General features: G+C 42.7%; 1 protein-coding gene across 4 annotated transcripts in view; it reads right to left on the reverse strand.

Moving 5' to 3' along the window:
* The window catches only part of LOC129867136 (zinc finger CCCH domain-containing protein 18-like), a 31969-nt gene that overhangs the window by 8846 nt on the left and 5125 nt on the right, over positions 1 to 17998 (reverse strand). For all 4 annotated transcript variants that reach the window (XM_055940334.1, XM_055940333.1, XM_055940331.1 and 1 more), the window contains exons 3-9: positions 17767 to 17851; positions 17121 to 17272; positions 16901 to 16996; positions 16491 to 16648; positions 16347 to 16376; positions 15975 to 16092; positions 15481 to 15764 (exon numbers count right to left, since the gene is read on the reverse strand). In XM_055940334.1, the coding sequence (XP_055796309.1) occupies positions 15481 to 15764; positions 15975 to 16092; positions 16347 to 16376; positions 16491 to 16648; positions 16901 to 16996; positions 17121 to 17272; positions 17767 to 17851 (923 nt within the window). The remainder of the gene's footprint in view (positions 1 to 15480; positions 15765 to 15974; positions 16093 to 16346; positions 16377 to 16490; positions 16649 to 16900; positions 16997 to 17120; positions 17273 to 17766; positions 17852 to 17998) is intronic.

The raw sequence follows: 17998 nt of genomic DNA on the forward strand, positions 1-17998 counted from the left end.
AAGCATCTTTGACAGCAATTATAGCCTTGAGTCTTCTTGGGTATGAGGCTACAAGCTTGGCACGCCTGTATTTGGAGAGTTACTCCCATTCTTTTCCGCAGATCCTCTCAAGCCCAGTCAGGTTGGATGGGGAGCGTTGCTGCACAGCTATTTTCAGGTCTCTCCAGAAATGTTAAATCGGGTTCAAGTTCGGGCTCTGGGCCACTCAAGGACATTCAGAGACTTTCCCCGAAGCCCCTCCTTCGTGCTTAGGGTCGTTGTCCTGTTGGAAGTTGAACCTTCGCCCCTAGTCTGAGGTCCTGAGTGCTCTGGAGCAGGTTTTCATCAAGGATCTCTCTGTACTTTGCTTCGTCTATCTTTGTCTCGATCCTGACTAGTCTCCCAGTACCTGCCGCTGAAAAACATACCCACAGCATGAGGCTGCCACCACCATGTTTCACCGTAGGGATGGTGCCAGGAGTCCTCCAGACCTGATGCTGGATTCATCAGACCATAGAATCTTGTTACTCATGGTCTGAGAGTGCTTTAGGTGCCTTTTGGCAAACTCCAAGCAGGCTGTCATGTGCCTTTAACTGAGGACTGGTTTCGCCCACGCACCGTAAATCAAATCAAACTTTATTTGTCACAAGCGCCGAATACAACAAGTGTAGACCTCACCGTGAAATGCTTACTTACAAGCCCTTAACCAACAGTGCAGTTCAAGAAGAATTAAGAAAATATTTACAAAATAGAAAAGTAAAAATAATAAAAAGTAACAATACGAATAACGAGGCTATATACAGGGGGTACCGGTACCGAGTCAGTGTGCGAGGGTATAGGTTAATTGGGGTAATTTGTACATGTAGGTAGGGGTGAAGTGACTATACATAGATAATAAACAGCGAATAGCAACAATGTACAAAAGGGAGGGTGGTCAATGTAAATAGTCCAGTGGCGATTTCTTTATTTGTTAAGTAGTCTTATGGCTTGGGGGTAGAAACTGTTGAGGAGCCTTTTGGTCCTAGACTTGGCGCTCCAGTACCGCTTGCCGTGCGGTAGCAGAGAAAACAGTCTATGACTTGGGTGACTGGAATCTCTGACAATTTTATGGGCTTTCCTCTGACACCGCCTATTATATTAGGTTCTGGATGGCAGGAAGCTTGGCCCCAGCGACGTACTGGGCCGTACGCACTACCCTCTGTAGCACCTTACGGTCAGATGCCGAGCAGTTTCCATACCAGGTGGTGATGCAACCGGTCAGGATGCTCTCGATGGTGCAGCTGTAGAAACTTTAGAGGATCTGGGGACCCATGCCAAATATTTTCATTTTCCCGAGGGGGGAAGGTTTTGTCGTGCCCTCTTCACGACTGTTTTGGTATGTTTGGACCATGATCGTTCATTGGTGATGTGGACACCAAGGAACTTGAAACTGGACCCGCTCCACTACAGCCCCGTCGATGTTAATGGTGGCCTGTTCAGCCCGCCTTTTCCTGTAGTCCACGATCAGCTGCTTTGTCTTGCTTACGTTGAGGGAGAGGATGTTGTCCTGGCACCACACTGCCAGTTCTCTGACGTCCTCCCTATAGGCCGTCTCATTGTTCTCGGTGATCAGGTGTTGTGTGGTCAGCAAACTTGATGGTGTTGGAGTCGTGTTTGGCCACGCAGTCGTGGGTGAACAGGGAGTACAGGAGGGGATTAAGTACACACCCCTGAGGGGCCCCAGTGTTAAGGATCAGCGTGGCAGACGTGTTGTTGCCTACTCTTACCACCTGGGGTGGCCCGTCAGGAAGTCCAGGATCCAGTTGCAGAGGGAGGTGTTTAGTCCCAGAGGCCTTAGCTTGGTGACAAACTTCGTAGGCACTATGGTGTTGAATGCTGAACTGTAGACAATGAACAGCATTTTCACATTGGTGTTCCTTTGTCCAGGTAGGAAAGGGCAGTGTGGAGTGCGATTGAGATTGCATCATCTGTGGATCTGTTGGAGCGGTATGCGAATTGGAGTGGGTCTAGGGTGTCCTGGAGGATGCTGTTGATGTGAGCCATGACCAGTTTTTCAAAGCACTTCATGGCTAACGACGTGAGTGCCACGGGCGGTAATCATTTAGACTGGTTACCTTCGCTTCCTTGGGCACAGGGACTGTTGGCCTGCTTGAAACATGTAGGTATTACAGACTCGGTCAGGGAGAGGTTGAAAACGTCAGTGAAGACACTTGACAGTTGGTCCGCGCATGCTTGAGTACACATCCTGGTAATCTGTCTGACCCAGCGGCTTTGTGAATAAAGACCTGTTTAAAGGTTTTGTTCACATCGGCTATCGAGAGCGTTATCACAGTCATCTTTAACAGCTGGTGCTCTCGTGCATGCTTCAGTGTTGCTTGCCTCGAAGCGAGCATAAAAGGCATTTTAGCTTGTCTGGTAGGCTAGCGTCACTGGGCAGCTCGTGTCTGGGTTTCCCTTTGTAGTCCGTAATAGTTTTCAAGCCCTGCCACATCCGACGAGCGTCAGAGTCAGTGTAGTAGGATTCAATCTTAATCCTGTATTGACGCTTTGCTTGTTTGATGGGCCGTCTGAGGGTATAGCGGGATTTCTTTTAAGCGTACAAATTAGTCTCCCGCTCCTTGAAAGCAGCAGCTCTAGTCTTTAGCTCGATGCTGATGTTGCCTGTCATCCATGGCTTCTGGTTGGGATATGTACATACGGTCACTGTGGGGACGACGTCGTTGATGCACTTATTGATGAAGCCAATGACTGAAGGCCTGGTTGGTGGAGTGCTGCACAGATGGTTGTCCTTCAGGAAGGTTCTCCCATCTCCACAGAGGAACGCTGGAGCTCTGTCAGAGTGACCATCGGGTTCTTGGTCACCTCCCTGACCAAGGCCCTTCTCCACCGATTGCTCAGTTTGGCCGGGCGGCCAGCTCTAAGAAGAGTCTTGGTGGTTCTAAACTTCTTCCATTTAAAAATAATGGATGCCACGGTGTTCTTATGGACCTTCAAATGGCACAGACATGTGTTGGTAACCTTCCCCAGATCTGTGCCTCAACGCAACCCTGTCTTGGAGCTCTACGGACAGTTCCTTCCTCCTCATGGCTTGTTTTTTTCTGACATGCACTGTCAGACCTTATGTAGACTGGTGTGTGCCTTTCCAAATCATGTCCAATCAATTGAATTTACCACAGGTGGACAGGCTACAGGGAGAAGTTCAGTGACCTGCCAATGTGCTTCTGGGACAACAACCTCTCCCTCAAAGTCAGTAAGACCAAGGAGCTGATTGTGAACTACAGGAAATGGGGGGGAAAACACGCCCCCATCCACAGTGCTGCAAAGGAGCGGATCAAGGACTTAAAATGGTCCACACGCGCACAGTAGTAAAGGCAAATCCTCAAAAAGTTATACAGCTGCACCATTGAGAGCACCACTGTCTGCGTCACCGCTTGGTATGGCAACAGTATTGCGTGGCGGGGATATGGACAGTCCGAGCCCCCTGCCATCCAGGACCTCTATATCAGGAAGTGTGAAAGGAAGCCCCGAAAAATCGTTAGACTCCAGCCACCTAAGCCATAGACTGTTCTCTCTGCTTCTACACGGCATGCGTTACCGGTCCATCAATTCTGATACCAACAGGCTCCTGAACAGCTTCTATTCCCAAGCTATAAGACTGCTAAATAGCGACACAGATTTTTGGAGTGGATCCTTGTATTTTATTTTGCACTGTCTCTCTACACTCCAACACACACATAAGTCACACACATTTATACTGACTACACACACACACACTCACAAAAAATCTACTCTTTTTATCAAACGTCCTGATGCATACATCCTGATTAGCCCTATACATATCTCCCTCTATCACTCCAGTATCCCTGCATAGTATAAATATGGTATTGAAACTGACCCTCTATATAGCTTCTTACTTTCGTGTTTCTATTTCTCGTGTTTTTGTTCTACCTTGATATGCTTAGTACTACATGGATTACTGCATTGTTGGGTTTATAGCTTGCAAGAAAGGCATTTCACTGGACTTGTGCATGTGACATTAAAACTTCAAATGTTGATTTAATACATTGTGACAATAATGACACATGAGAATGGCAGCAAGAGTTCAAATAGGATTAAAAAAGGGTATCTCATGCTTATCTATTGAATATCGGTTATCGTGGAATTATTGTCCGATACCGATATAGCGGTAAAAAGGCCAATTTCTGCCGAGAACATTGGTGAACCGATATATCTGCCGGGCTCTATTAAACACAGCTCTACCACAGTCTTCTCCACAAACCTGAGGGTTTATTCCAGCCTATAGAAAGTCTACACCCCCTTGAACTTTTTCTCATTTTGTTGTATTACAAAGTAGAATTGAAATATTATTTTTGTCATTGATATACAGTACCAGTCAAATGTTTGGACAAAACGACTCACTCAAGGGGTTTTCCTTATTTTTTAGTCTTTTCTACATTGTAGAATAATAGTGAAGACAACAAAACTATGAAATAACGCATGGAATCATGAAGTAAGCAAAATTGTTAAATAATTCAAAATATATTTTTTTATTTGAGATTCTTCAAAGTAGCCACCCTTAGCACAATCTAGGCATTCTCTCAACCAGCTTCATGAGGTAGTCACCTGGAATGCATTTGAATTAACAGATGTGCCTTGTTAAAAGTTAATTTGTGTAATTTCTTTCCTTCTTAATGCGTTTGAGCCAATCAGTCGTGTTGTGACAAGGTAGGGGTGATATACAGAAGATAGCCCTATTTGGCAATATACCAAGTCCATATTATGACAAGAACAGCTCAAATATGCAAAGAGAAGTTACAATCCATCATTAGTTTAAACATGCAGGTCAGTCAATCAGGAACATTTCAAGAACTTTGAACGTTTCCTTAAATGCAGTCGCAAAAACCAGACTGCGTGAATCAGGCCTTCATGGTCGAATTGCTGCATAGAAACCACTACTTAAAGGACGTGCCGTGACATGCGGAAGGAAATTTGCAACAAAAACAAAGAGGGTCAAGGTCGGTTGCATGGACGTGGTTTGGGAATGAAAAGTAAAATATTACGCAGGCCGGTCCCGACAACAGGCTCAAACACCACTAACCTCTTTAACCACCTAGGCAAGAATCATGTGAAACAGTACGGAGAGAGTCTACGGATGAGACCCAGAAAAGTACAGTCGAGTGCTCAAAACAAACCCCCGACTCAGACGTTTCAAGAGGCTTTTGCCCGCGGCACACCATATGGCAAAGAATCCCAAAGATGGAAGGAGATAACAGCTGTCGTTACAACTTACATCTGCAAAGACATGGCCCCAATTTACACGGTCGAGAAACTGAGGTTTCGTGAGTTGGTGCTAACACTCGACCCAAGGGCCCAAATGCAAATTGATGTGACACGTATTAAGGCCAAAATAACATGCAAAACAGGCAAGCCCCCCCCCAAAAAATATATATACATTACAGGCCTATATTTATTTTGTTTGCAACTATAGTTTAAGTGTTTTCTATTTAGAGTTTTTAGATTTTACAGTCATATTTTATTTATGTTAAATGTTTAAATTGAACATTTGCACAGGTTCTAAATAAAAGAAACAATAAAATATGAGTAAGTACCTTTTTATTTGTTGAGTATAATTAAAAATGTAACAAGAAATAGGCCTTTACATGTGATCATTTTATATAAACTATTTATTCATTGAATTTACAGAAAATGTGCTATATCATGATATGTATCGTTATCAGGATATGAAATGACCTATATCGGGATATGAGATTTTGGCCATATCGCCCAGCCCTAGTTCCCACCATGAGAAAAAGAAGGAACCCGCACACTGCTCTTGATAGCATCACTGCTCTTTAATAAGCTTTACGTATCAGCCTCACGACTTTCGTCATGGCTCGATACGTAAAGCTTATTAAAGAGCAGTGACACTATCAAGAGCAGTGTGCGGGTTCCTTCTTTTTTCTCTCCATTTTATTCAACTGTTACCATGCACCTGCAAAAAAGATAGCTCAGATGTGCGAGTGCCTTTTTAAATTTTGGTTCACACCATGAAGCATGGAGGAGGAGGTGTGATGGTGCTTTGCTGGTGACACTGTCAGTGATTCATTTAGAATTAAAGGCACACTTAACCAGGATGGCTATCACAGCATTCTGCAGCGATACACCATCCCATCTGGTTTGCGGTTAGTGGGACTATTATTTGTTTTTCAATAGGACAATGACCCAACACACCTCCAGGCTGTGTAAGGACTATTTGACCTAGCCTCCACAATCACCCGACCTGAACCCAAATGAGATGGTTTGGGATGAGTTGGACCGCAGAGGTTAAGTAAAAACAGTCAACAAGTGCTCAGTATATGTTGGAACTCCTTCACGACTGTTGGAAAAGCATTCCAGGTTAAGCTGGTTGAGGCAATGCCAAGAGTGTGCAAAGCTGTCATCAAGGCAAAGGGTGGCTACTTTGAAGAATCAAAAATATATTTAGATTTCTTAACACTTTTTTGGTTACAACATGATTCCATATGTTACTTCATAGTTTTGATACCTTTACTATTATTCTACAATGTAGAAAATAGCACAAATAATGAAAAACCCTTGAATGAGTAGGTGTGTCCAAGCATTTGACTGGTACTGTACACACAAAAAAAACTCCATAAAAGTTAAAGTGAAAAGAATTCTACACATTTTTACAAATCAACACAAATTCAAAAACTAAAATAGTTGTTGCTTAAGTGTTCACCACCTTTGTTTAGGCAAGCCTAAATTAGTTCAGTAGTAAGATTTGGCAATAACAAACCGGAAATGGAATATATCTGTAAGTGAATCATTATGCTGTGGATGATATAATAAACCAGCTCTGTTAACTTAGTGCCTCAACTGAGACGGCACAGCAAGGTTACATCATGAGAATATTTCCCAAACATCAGTGGCAATAAGTGAGGTGGGGGGTGCACAGCTCAGCTAAACTTCCAAGCTGAGCCAACTGATGGAAGAAAGGACTTAAGGAGGAAGTATTACACTTGAGTCTATGACACAAACACTGAGGGAAAACAAGCAAGTCTATACTCTGTGGGCGTCTCAGTGCATACAAGCTGATATTAGTCACTGCTCAGTGAAAACAGTGTGTGACAGCGACACTACTGTAAACGATTAAGTCGGGCGTACACTACACGATTTGGCCCTGATTTATATGTCCCAGACAACGAGACACTCAACGAGACACTGCACGGAACGTGGCCACTCAACGAGACACTGCACGGAACGTGGCCACTCAACGAGACACTCATAATAATACTAATAATATTAACAGATACTGCATGTCTGACATGGACGGGATGGGCAAGTTGCATCATGTTTCGTATGCAAAACTCCTCCCTCACCACCCTTTCCAAACAAACCCAGAAACTAGGCACTCCTGTCATTGAGAAAGAAAACAGTGAAAAAAGACATTACTTCCTGAGTGAATGAGTCAATCAATGCTCTGTCCACAGGCTATGCTACAAACTGGCAAATGAGACCACAATGAAACTCAACCAGGGTTATGACTTAACAGGCTAAAGTCTCAAAACTTGTAAACAGGAAAACAAAATGCCAAACCCATTTTAACCAACAGGTTGCCCTGCCTAAGAATTTACATCATGAATATGACAGCAAAACACGAACGTGAGTTGAGCCAGCCTAAGACAACTATGATTTCAATTGGTGGTCACAAATGTGAGCAAATTATAAACAATAGATGAAATGAATTGCAGAAAGAAAAAGTTAGTCAAAGTTCTAGATAGTGGGTGGAAAGATTCAAACACAGTTGCTTGTGACTAGTGCTGTCCCTGACAAAAATATCTTGGTTGACAGAGTCGTCGGTTCTTTCGACCAATTGATTGGTCAACATTTTGAAACATGTATTTTCCCATATATAGACACACCCTATGTCAACTATATGTAGGCTTCTGAGCTTGTCTGATGCTTTAAGCACAGCAATTAAAAATCAAGACACAAAAATGACTAAAGGAGCCAGAGATCAATATAGCCTAAACAGAAGAAAAAAAACACCTGTTCCCAACCAGACCCTCCTCCTCCCGCTGTCCGGTGCTGCTGGCCTTGACAGATTCTGCCATTATGCTCCTGAAGTTGCCAGTAATAGGCTACACCAGCGGTCGGCAACCTTTTCCATTTGGAGTGCCAAGTTAATGTACCATTTCTACGCGTGCCAGTTATGATTTCCATACGCACATTTTTCAGTTTCATTTCATTTATAATAAAGTCTTCATATCTCAAAATCAATGTTGTGGTTAATAAAAACTCTAAATGAAAATTAGACTAATATTAAAGTAACTTCTATTGCCAATATGTAAAAAAAGCCTACATAAAGCCATCAAATAAAAACATTGCAGCCTGCAGGTAGAAAATATCCTGATAAAACAAATATCCTATAAATCACATTGGCAATGTATGGCCGGTCTGCAATTAACTTGAAACACTATCAATTACTAACTTGGATCAGGCCTGAAGGCACTTGAAAACTTGCAACATTGTCTAAAATATTATGGGCCCTCATAGTTTCCGGAGTCAGTGAGCTCCAGACAGACAGACACAGCTGTAAGCCATTTGCGCAAGGGATAAGTAGTAATCAGGTTGACCTTTTGTTCAAATTGGCAATAGTTCCTCAATGTAGCCTTTCTCAATGGATGTAGAAACAGACTTTGTTTACTTGCATTTTGAGGTGAAGAAAACAAATATGAGAAACTCCACAGTGATGGTGAGTTAAGACAATAAAAAATCGTGTCAGATACCCAAATGTGCACATTAATAAGCCTACATTTGCACGCCAGCCAGGTAGCCTAGGCCTAGTTTATGCGTAATCAGGTGCGTGTTCTTACTCAGGATTGACAGGAGCGCTCCAAACAAAAGACAATAAATTGACAAGTCGTAAATGGAAATAAATAAACAAGTGTGCCTAGTTTGTGTGCTCAGCAAACAACGTGTCCACTCCTACAATGACAAAGGTAAGACTGTAATAATAATAATTGTAATAATAATAATATATTCAATGCATTAACAGAAATTACCGTAACCAAACAAACCTTGTAGATTACAAATGATGGTAATTAATGGTAAATGTACTACTGGTGATATTGGTGTGCCACCCCCACGGCCTCCGCAATGGATTATTCCACTCAGACAGGGGTGAATCAGACAGGTGTCTCCAATGCCATATTTATATATACATGCCATTCCGACTAAAAACAAATCTCAGTCGACCGACAGCCAATCGACCAAGCAATCAACAGTAGACTAAACGGGGTCAGCCCTACCTGTAACCTTAACATTTGGAGGATTCCCATCAGGTAGAAACAGAAACCAAAAACATTCCAGCGTCTTGCAGTCATACATGAATACATTTTCTAGGCATGTGCCTCACGAATGATATGGAAGTAGTGGGGAGTATGACCAATAGCTGCCTTCCAGCTCCCTGTTATCTTTAGGGGCTGACAGCTCTGTTAACTTAGCTCCCCAACAGATGGGACAGCAAGCTTACATCATGGGAAACTTTCCCAAACATCAGTGGCCATAGGTGAAGGTGGGCGGGGGTGCATAGCTCAGCTAAACTTCCAAGCTGAGCCAACTGACGGAAGGATATACTTGAGGAAGTATTGCACTTGAGACTATTACACAAACACAAGAATAATATGTGGACATCACAGTGCATGCAACCTGATATTAGTCACTGCTCAGTGTACAACACTTAAGCCGGGCGTACACGACACGATCTGGCCCTAATTTAGCTGTCCAAGACAAGTTAAGATCGGAGAAAAAAAATCCCCAAACCAATACCTCTACGAAGGTACGTTGAGACATTGCAGCCTTTAACCTCAGCTCAATCAGTGAAGGGACTGGTGTCTTACTGACACTGTATAGGCTACTGCATGTCAAATATTAACCTTTTATGGCTGCCATCCTGCTACAGGGATGATATGACTACAGCGAGTGAAAGTGCAGGGCGCCAAATTCAAAAAGCAGAAATCTCATAATTAAAACTCCTCAAACATAGATGTCTTATATCATTTTAAAGGTAATCTTGTTGTTAATCCCACCAGTGTCCGATTTCAAATATGCTTTTCAGCGAAAGCACTACAAACGATTATGTTAAGTCACCACAAAACCACAATAAGCACAGACATTTTTTCCAGCGAAATACAGGTTTCACAAAAAACAGAAATAGAGAAAATGAATCACTAACCTTTGATTATCTTCATCAGATGACACTCATAGGACTTCATGTTACACAATACATGCATGTTTTGTTTGATTAAGTTCATATTTATATAAAAAAATCTGAGTTTACATTGGCACGTTAGATTCACTAGTTGCAAAAACATCAAGTGATTTTGCATAGCCACATCGTTTCAACAGAAATACTCATCATAAATGTAGATGATAATACAAGTTATACACATGGAATTATAGATATACCTCTCCTTAATGCAACCGCTGTGTCAGATTTCAAAACAACTTTACGGAAAAACAAACCATGCAATAATCTGAGACATAGCTCAGAACAATAGCCAAATTAGCCGCCATGTTGGACTCAACAGAAACCTGAAAATACATGATAAATGTTTCCTTACCTTTGATGAATTCATCAGAATGCAGTCCTAGGAATCCCAGGTCCACAATAAATGTTTGATTTGTTCGATAATGTCCGTTATTTATGTCCAATTAGCTACTTTGGACATGTTTACCAAACGCCCCACCCAAAGCGTGTCCACTACCGTCCACTATAACGTGACGAAATGTCCAAAAGTTCCGTTACAGTCAGTAGAAACATGTCAAACGATGTACTGAATCAATCTTTAGAATGTTGTTAACATACATCTTGAATAACGTTCCAACCGGAGAATTTCATCGACTTCAGTTGACCGAAGGAACGGAGCTGCCTATCACGTGAACGAGCGCGTTCAATGCGTGATCACCTCCTGGCAGTGGTCACTAATTCCTGTCTCCTTCGGCCCCCCTTCACATTAGAGTCATCAGACAAAGTTCCATTGACTGTTGACATCTAGTGGAAGCCGTAGGAAGTGAAAACTCATCAATATCTCGCTGTGATTTCAATGGGACCTTGGTTGAAAATTTGGCACCCCCAGAAAAAATATAAACAGGAAGTGGAACTTCTCAGGTTTTTGCCTGCCATGTGAGTTCTGTTATACTCACAGACATAATTCAAACAGTTTTAGAAACTCCAGAGTGTTTTCTATCCAATACGAATAATGATATGCATATATTAGCAACTGGGACTGAGGAGCAGGCCGTTTAATATGGGCACCTCTGTGCACCTTTCATCCAAGCTACTCAATACTGCCCCTTCAGCCATAAGAAGTTAAAGAAGCCTAGAGGTATTGCTCGCGTGAGGTAGAGCACCTTATGATAAGCTGTGGACCACACTATCTACCAAGAGAGTTCTCAGCTATATTATTTGTAGCCGTCTATTTACCACCACAGACCGATGCTGGCACTAAGACCGCACTCAACCAACTCTATAAGGCCACAAGCAAACAAGAAAATGCTCATCCAGAAGCGGCACTCCTAGGGACCGGAGACGTTAATGCTGTTTTACCTTCTACCTTCACATGTGCAACCAGAGAGAATGTTTATTTATTATATATATATATATATTTTTTTTTAATACACTCTAGACCACCTTTACTCCACACAAAGAGATGTATACAAAGCTCTCCCCAAATCTGACCATAATTCTATCCTTCTGAATCCTGCTTACAAGCAAAAACTAAAGCAGGAAGTACCAGTGACTCGCTCAATACGGAAGTGGTCAGATGGCGCGGATGCTACGCTACAGGACTGTTTTGCTAGCACAGACCGGAATATGTTTCGGGATTCATCCAATGACACTGAGGAATACACCACCTCAGTCATCGGCTTCATCAATAAGTGCATCGAAGACGTCGTCCCCACAGTGACCGTATGTACATATCCCAACAAGAAGCCATGGATTACAGGCAGCATCCGCATCGAGCTAAAGGCTAGAGCTGTCGCTTTCAAGGAGCAGGAGACTAATCCGTACGCTTATAAGAAATCCTGCTATGCCCTCAGTCGAACCACCAAACAAGCAAAGTGTCAATACAGGAGTAAGATTAAATCCTCCTACACTGGCTCTGATGCTCGTCGGATGTGGCAGGGCTTGAAAACTATTACGGACTACAAAGGGAAACCCAGACGCGAGCTGCCCAGTGGCGCTAGCCTACCAGACAAGCTAAAATGCCTTCTATGCTCGCTTCGAGGCAAGGAACACTGAAGCACGCACGAGAGCACCAGCTGTTCTGGATGACTGTGTTATAATGCTCTCAGTAGCCGAAGTGATCAAGACCTTTAAACAGGTCAACATTCACAAAGCCGCGGGGCCAGATGGATTACCAGGATCTCTACTCAAAGCATGCGCGGACCAACTGGCAAGTGTCTTCCCTGACAATTTCAACCTCTCCCTGACTGAGTCTGCAATACCTACACTACCGTTCAAATGTTTGGGTTCACTTTGAAATGTTCTTGTTTTCCATGAAAACATACATGAATTTAGTTGCAAAATGAATAGGAAATGTAGTTAATACATTGACAAGGTTAAACCAATGATTTTTAAATTAAATAATAATTGTGTCCTTCAAACTTTGTTTTCGTCAAAGAATCTTCAATTTGCAGCAATTACAGCCTTGCTGACCTTTGGCATTCTAATTGTCAATTTGTTGAGGTATTCTGAAGAGATTTCACCCCATGCTTCCTGAAGCACCTCCCACAAGTTGGATTGGCTTGATGGGCTCTTCTTACGTACGTCACGGTCAAAATGCTCCCACAACAGCACAATAAGTTTGAGAGCCGATGACTGTGCTGGCCACTCCATTATAGACAGAATACCAGCTGACCGCTTCTTCCCTAAATAGTTCTAGCAGTTTGGAGCTGTGCTTTCATTGTCCTGTTGTAGGAGGAAATTGGCTCCAATAAAGTGCTGTCCACAGGGTATGGCATGGCGTTGCAAAATGGAGTGATAACCTTCCTTCTTCAAGATCCCTTTAACCCTGTACAAATCTCCCACTTTACCACCACCAAAGCACACCCAGACCATCACATTGCCTCCACCATGCTTGACAGATGGCGTCAAGCTCTCCTCCAGCATCTTTTCTGCATCTCAATAATGTTGTTCTTTGTGATCCGAACACCTCAAACTTAGATTCGTCGTCAATAACACTTTTTTCCAATCTTCCTCTATCTAGTGTCTGTGTTCTTCTGCCCATCTTAATCTTTTCTTTTTTATTGGCAAATCTGAGATATGGCTCTCTCTTTGCAACTCTGCATAGAAGGCCAGCATCCCGGAGTCGCCTTTTCACTGTTGACGTTGAGACTGGTGTTTTGCGGGTACTATTTCATGAAGCTGCCAAGTGACTTTGTTTCACAAACTAGACACTAATGTACTTGTCCTCTTGCTCAGTTGTGCACCGGGGCCTCCCACTCCTCTTTCTATTCTGGTTAGAGCCGGTTCGCGCTGTTCTGTGAAGGGAGTAGTACACAGCGGTGCATGAGATCTTCCGTTTCTTGGCAATTTATCGCATGGAAGAGCCTTCATTTCTCAGAACAAGAATAGGCTGATGAGTTTCAGAAAAAAGCTATTTGTTTCTGTCCATTTTGAGCCTGTAATCGAACCCACAAATGCTGATGCTCCAGATACTCAACTAGTCTAAAGAAGGCCAGTTTTATTGCTTCTTTAAATCAGAACGACAGTTTTCATCTGTGCTAACATAATTGCAAAAGGCTTTTCTAATGATCAATTAGCCTTTTAATATTATAAACTTGGATTAGGTTACTCAACGTGCCATTGGAACACAGGAGTGATGGTTGCTGATAATGAGCCTCTGTACGCCTATGTAGATATTCCATTAAAAGAATTGCCGTTTCCAACTACAATAGTCATTTACAAAACTAACAATGTCTACACTGTATTTCTGATCAATTTGATGTTATTTTAAATTGACATTTTTTGTTATTTTCTTTCAAAAACAAGGACATTTCTAAGTGACCCCAAACTTTTGAACGGTAGTATATATATTTCTTGCCGTGGTGGCAACGTTAGGGGGGGATACTGGGTGTGGCCAATGGTGCCGCTTCTGACCAAACATTTTAGAGGACCTCTTAATCGCAGAGAAAGAATGTTGCTATTTTAAAGCTAATTTCCTGCAATTCTACACATTTCACCATTGTCTTATGCTACCTGATTGACTCAAACATAACTAAATCAAATGGGGGCCCCATGCTATGACATTTTTTGTATTTTATTTTACCTGACTGTCTAATTTTTCTTATTTAAAAATATATTGCTCCATTATATTTTCTACATACTTTATATCTGGTTTTAGTCGTTTAAGTTTACACTGAAAACATTTTACCATCCCAAAATAAATTTTTGTTATCATCATTTTGGGGAGTTTGGGAGTGGCGGTTGCTGCTGCTAAATTAATATAGGGCAAACACTAGTACATGTGCAATCTATGCAATCGTCACTGCTCAGTGAAAACTGATCATGTAACAGCGTCACTACTATACACAACTTAGGGAGTGGAGGGTAGCGCTGGGATGATAAACCGAAAATGATCCACACCAACCATACCTATCACTTATCTCAAGCATTTTGATGATATTGTCCTATACTAGAAAAATGTAATACGTTTGCTACTATGTGTGAATTGTGTGAATTAATGAATACAACCATCTAACTAGTAGCAGTAGTTTAAAGGATCATTTGCACACAAAAAGGATCATTTGCACATTGTTATAAATCTAACGTTCCATTTATCATTATTGCATCAATTCAGGCAATTTATCGCAATATACATTTTTTCTCCAGTTCTGTCGAAGGGGGAGTCAAAAGTACAAAGTCTACATCAGCCAATGTCTAAATCAGGGCTGCCCAACCCTCTTCCTGGAGATCTACCGTCCTGTGGGTTCAGTCCAACCCTAAATTAACACCTACTAAATTAACACCTACTAAATTAACACACCTACTAATTAGTTGCTCAACAAGACCTTAACTAACAATCAGATAGGCTAAATTAGGGTTGGACTGAAAACCTACAGGACATTAGATCTCCAGGAAGAGGGTTGGGCAGCTCTGGTCTAAATCATGTCAAAATATTTTGCAACAGCTTTATGTTAATATCCCAGTCAGATACAAAACAATCTACATTGGATGTCAAAAGATGAGTACTCTATGACCAGACCCTGGTCAACTGAACTGTAAATGTTCACTGAGCTTTTCTGTGGCAGGGCAGGTGTTAATGGCCAGCCACAACAGGTGTCGTGTTTACAGCCATGTCAGTCAGAGAAAACCCCAAACTTCCATAAGAGGTGTGTACTATATCTAACCCTAGTCAAGTGAGGGTCTCTCACTGAGAAGGGGTGTTAACTGCTTTGTCCAGATAACATGATAGTAGAGCATATGCTACTCACTTGGGGAGCATGTTGGTGTCAGTGGGGGACCTGGGGGAACCTTTAGGGTGCTTGTCCTCCCCCTCCTTCTCCTGAGGTTCCCGTGGAGGCCGCTCCCTGACAGGCCTCTCCTTCTCATCACGCTTCATGCGATCCCTCTCCCACTCCTCCTTTCGGCGCATCCTCTCCTTCTCTCGCTCCCTCTCTCTTTCCCTCTCGCGTTCTCTCTGCCGGCGTTCTCGCTCGCGATGGTCCCGCTCTCGCTCGCGATGGCGCTCACGCGGATCCCGCTCTCGTTCACGCTCCTGACATTCACACAGGTGGATTTGTGAACACTCGGTCATGGTCCTACAGCAAGGCTGCTTTAATGCTTCCTTCAAGATCATCTTTGATCAATAGGCCTACTCGTAATAAAGTTCATATCTCTTTGAATTAATAAAGTTCATATCTCTGCGTATTAGTGCTTGTAAGGCGTGTAATCCTTAAGGGGTGGACATCTCTTTGAGTGTACTCACACTGTAGTGGTAGGGCAGAGGGGTCTCTGTGTACTGCACTCTGAAGTTCTCATACTGTCCCCCTCTCCAAAAGGCCTCCATCTCGTAGTCATAGTAGGGATCAGCATAAGGGTCGTTACTGAAAAGAGATCCCAAACATGTGAGGGTAAATCAAAGTATATAGATGAATAGGAAATAAGATCTTTGTTTCATATGGTTGTGCAGCTACATGCTCTATGAGTATCTTTATGAGTCTCTGTATCATATATTTGTATCAAAGACAATTAATTCAGGGCCATGTGCAGCTGATGGCAGGAGTTGTTTGGGAAGAGAAAGTAAAGATAAGAGCTGCATGAAAAGAGGATGCTGCTACTTCCCCTCCACTGTACTTACGGATAGACTGGGTCTCTGAAATCCACGTCACTAAGGGGAAAGGCAATAAATGTATTAAATATGAGACTAGTCTAAAAACATCCACAGGGAAGATATTTTGCCCTCACTTTAGGTCTCTCTTTTGACCAGAGCTGTTGAGCTTACCCTGGGTCTCTGATTTCTCTGGTGATGCGGTAGCTGCGTTCCCTGAAGAAGTCGTTCTCTTTGTCAAAGTCTCTCTCATCCTCTCCAATGGTCACGTTAAAGCGTTTCTCCTCAAAGTCCGGCTCCTGCTCTTTGCGTATGGTGGCTTTCTTTAACACCTAGAGGAATAGGGCAACATGTACATGGAAAGTCCACTAATGAATCATAGTCTACTGACTGAAACCACCATAAAGTGGTTACACACACATTGATTAGTATAAAGAGGCTTCACAAGCAAAATGTAGCATGGGAACCTCTCAGAAAACATGTTCATCAAAAAAAGTATCAAACACGAAATCAGTTGGTGCTGAAACATAACCTATACAGAAGAGGAATACATTTAGCTTGTGAGAGCTGAGAGGGTGTTGTACCTCTTTGGCGTGTCTCAGACCCCTCTCCCAGGCACTCTCCACAGGAGGCTCCACTGGAGGAGGGGGTGGAGGGAGCTCCTCAACAGCAGGTCCACCCTGACAGCAGTAAAAGACAGTAACAGACATAAATACAACATATTTACACACGTAGCCTACATACACACACTCTTCAAATCATACAGCCACGCAGCGGCAGTGAGAGGTCAGGGGTGGTGCATACCCAGGGGTTATTGCCTGGCATGAGAGGGTGGGGTGCTCCAGGTGGTGCCCCGTTGGGAGAGAAGGGGTCTGGCTTGGAGATGAGAGAGTAGTTGCCCTTGTCATTGACCCCTGGATGGATGAACCTACAATTCATACCCCAGGTGCAGTTACCTGGGAAAGAAAAACAGAACATTTGGTATCATTTTGTGATAACAGATAAATGGGAATTGGAAAAAGCATATGTTCATTGAATACAAATACTTTGAAGAAAATTGTGGTTGTATGAAAATTGACATCAATCATCGGTGTATGTGGTTCAGCTCCTAATGCTATTCCATTACCACATTATCTTTATGTAAGATATGAAGTACAATGCTTCCCCCTGCTGTCTGAAACCAGTGTATTCAATATCACTGGCTCACTGAACACGTTTCAACAACAAGAGACATGCTTCACAGGCTAGAGAAGCAGCACATCAGTGAAGCAACAAAATGCAAGGTTTGTGTTAATGATAAAGTGGCTTAGAATATCTCAATTTTGATACGTCTTTGGTGTAGAAATCAAATGCTCTAGTTACACACGCAATGTTTGCACAGTGTAGTTTCGTCATAATTAAGACGGGTGCTGTACACGCGTGTGGTGCACAGGAGAGTAGGTTGAGGTACCTTTCAAAAAGAAGCGGCAGATAGGCCTGGGTCTGATCTTCCTGTCCATGGGGTCCTTCACCTCTCCCTCCTCTAGGTCATCATCCTGCACAAAGGAAAGAGAACCCAGGCTAAATATCAATCTACTTACCCATGTGTATAGCTGCTGTAACCTTATTATGACACTGGAACAGGGTATAAATTGTATTGCATGGCAAGTTTTTGTATTGTTACATTGGTTCTGACTTTGCAG

This window comes from Salvelinus fontinalis, chromosome 12 (genome assembly GCF_029448725.1).
Source record: "Salvelinus fontinalis isolate EN_2023a chromosome 12, ASM2944872v1, whole genome shotgun sequence".
NCBI classification, from domain to species: Eukaryota; Metazoa; Chordata; class Actinopteri; order Salmoniformes; family Salmonidae; genus Salvelinus; species Salvelinus fontinalis.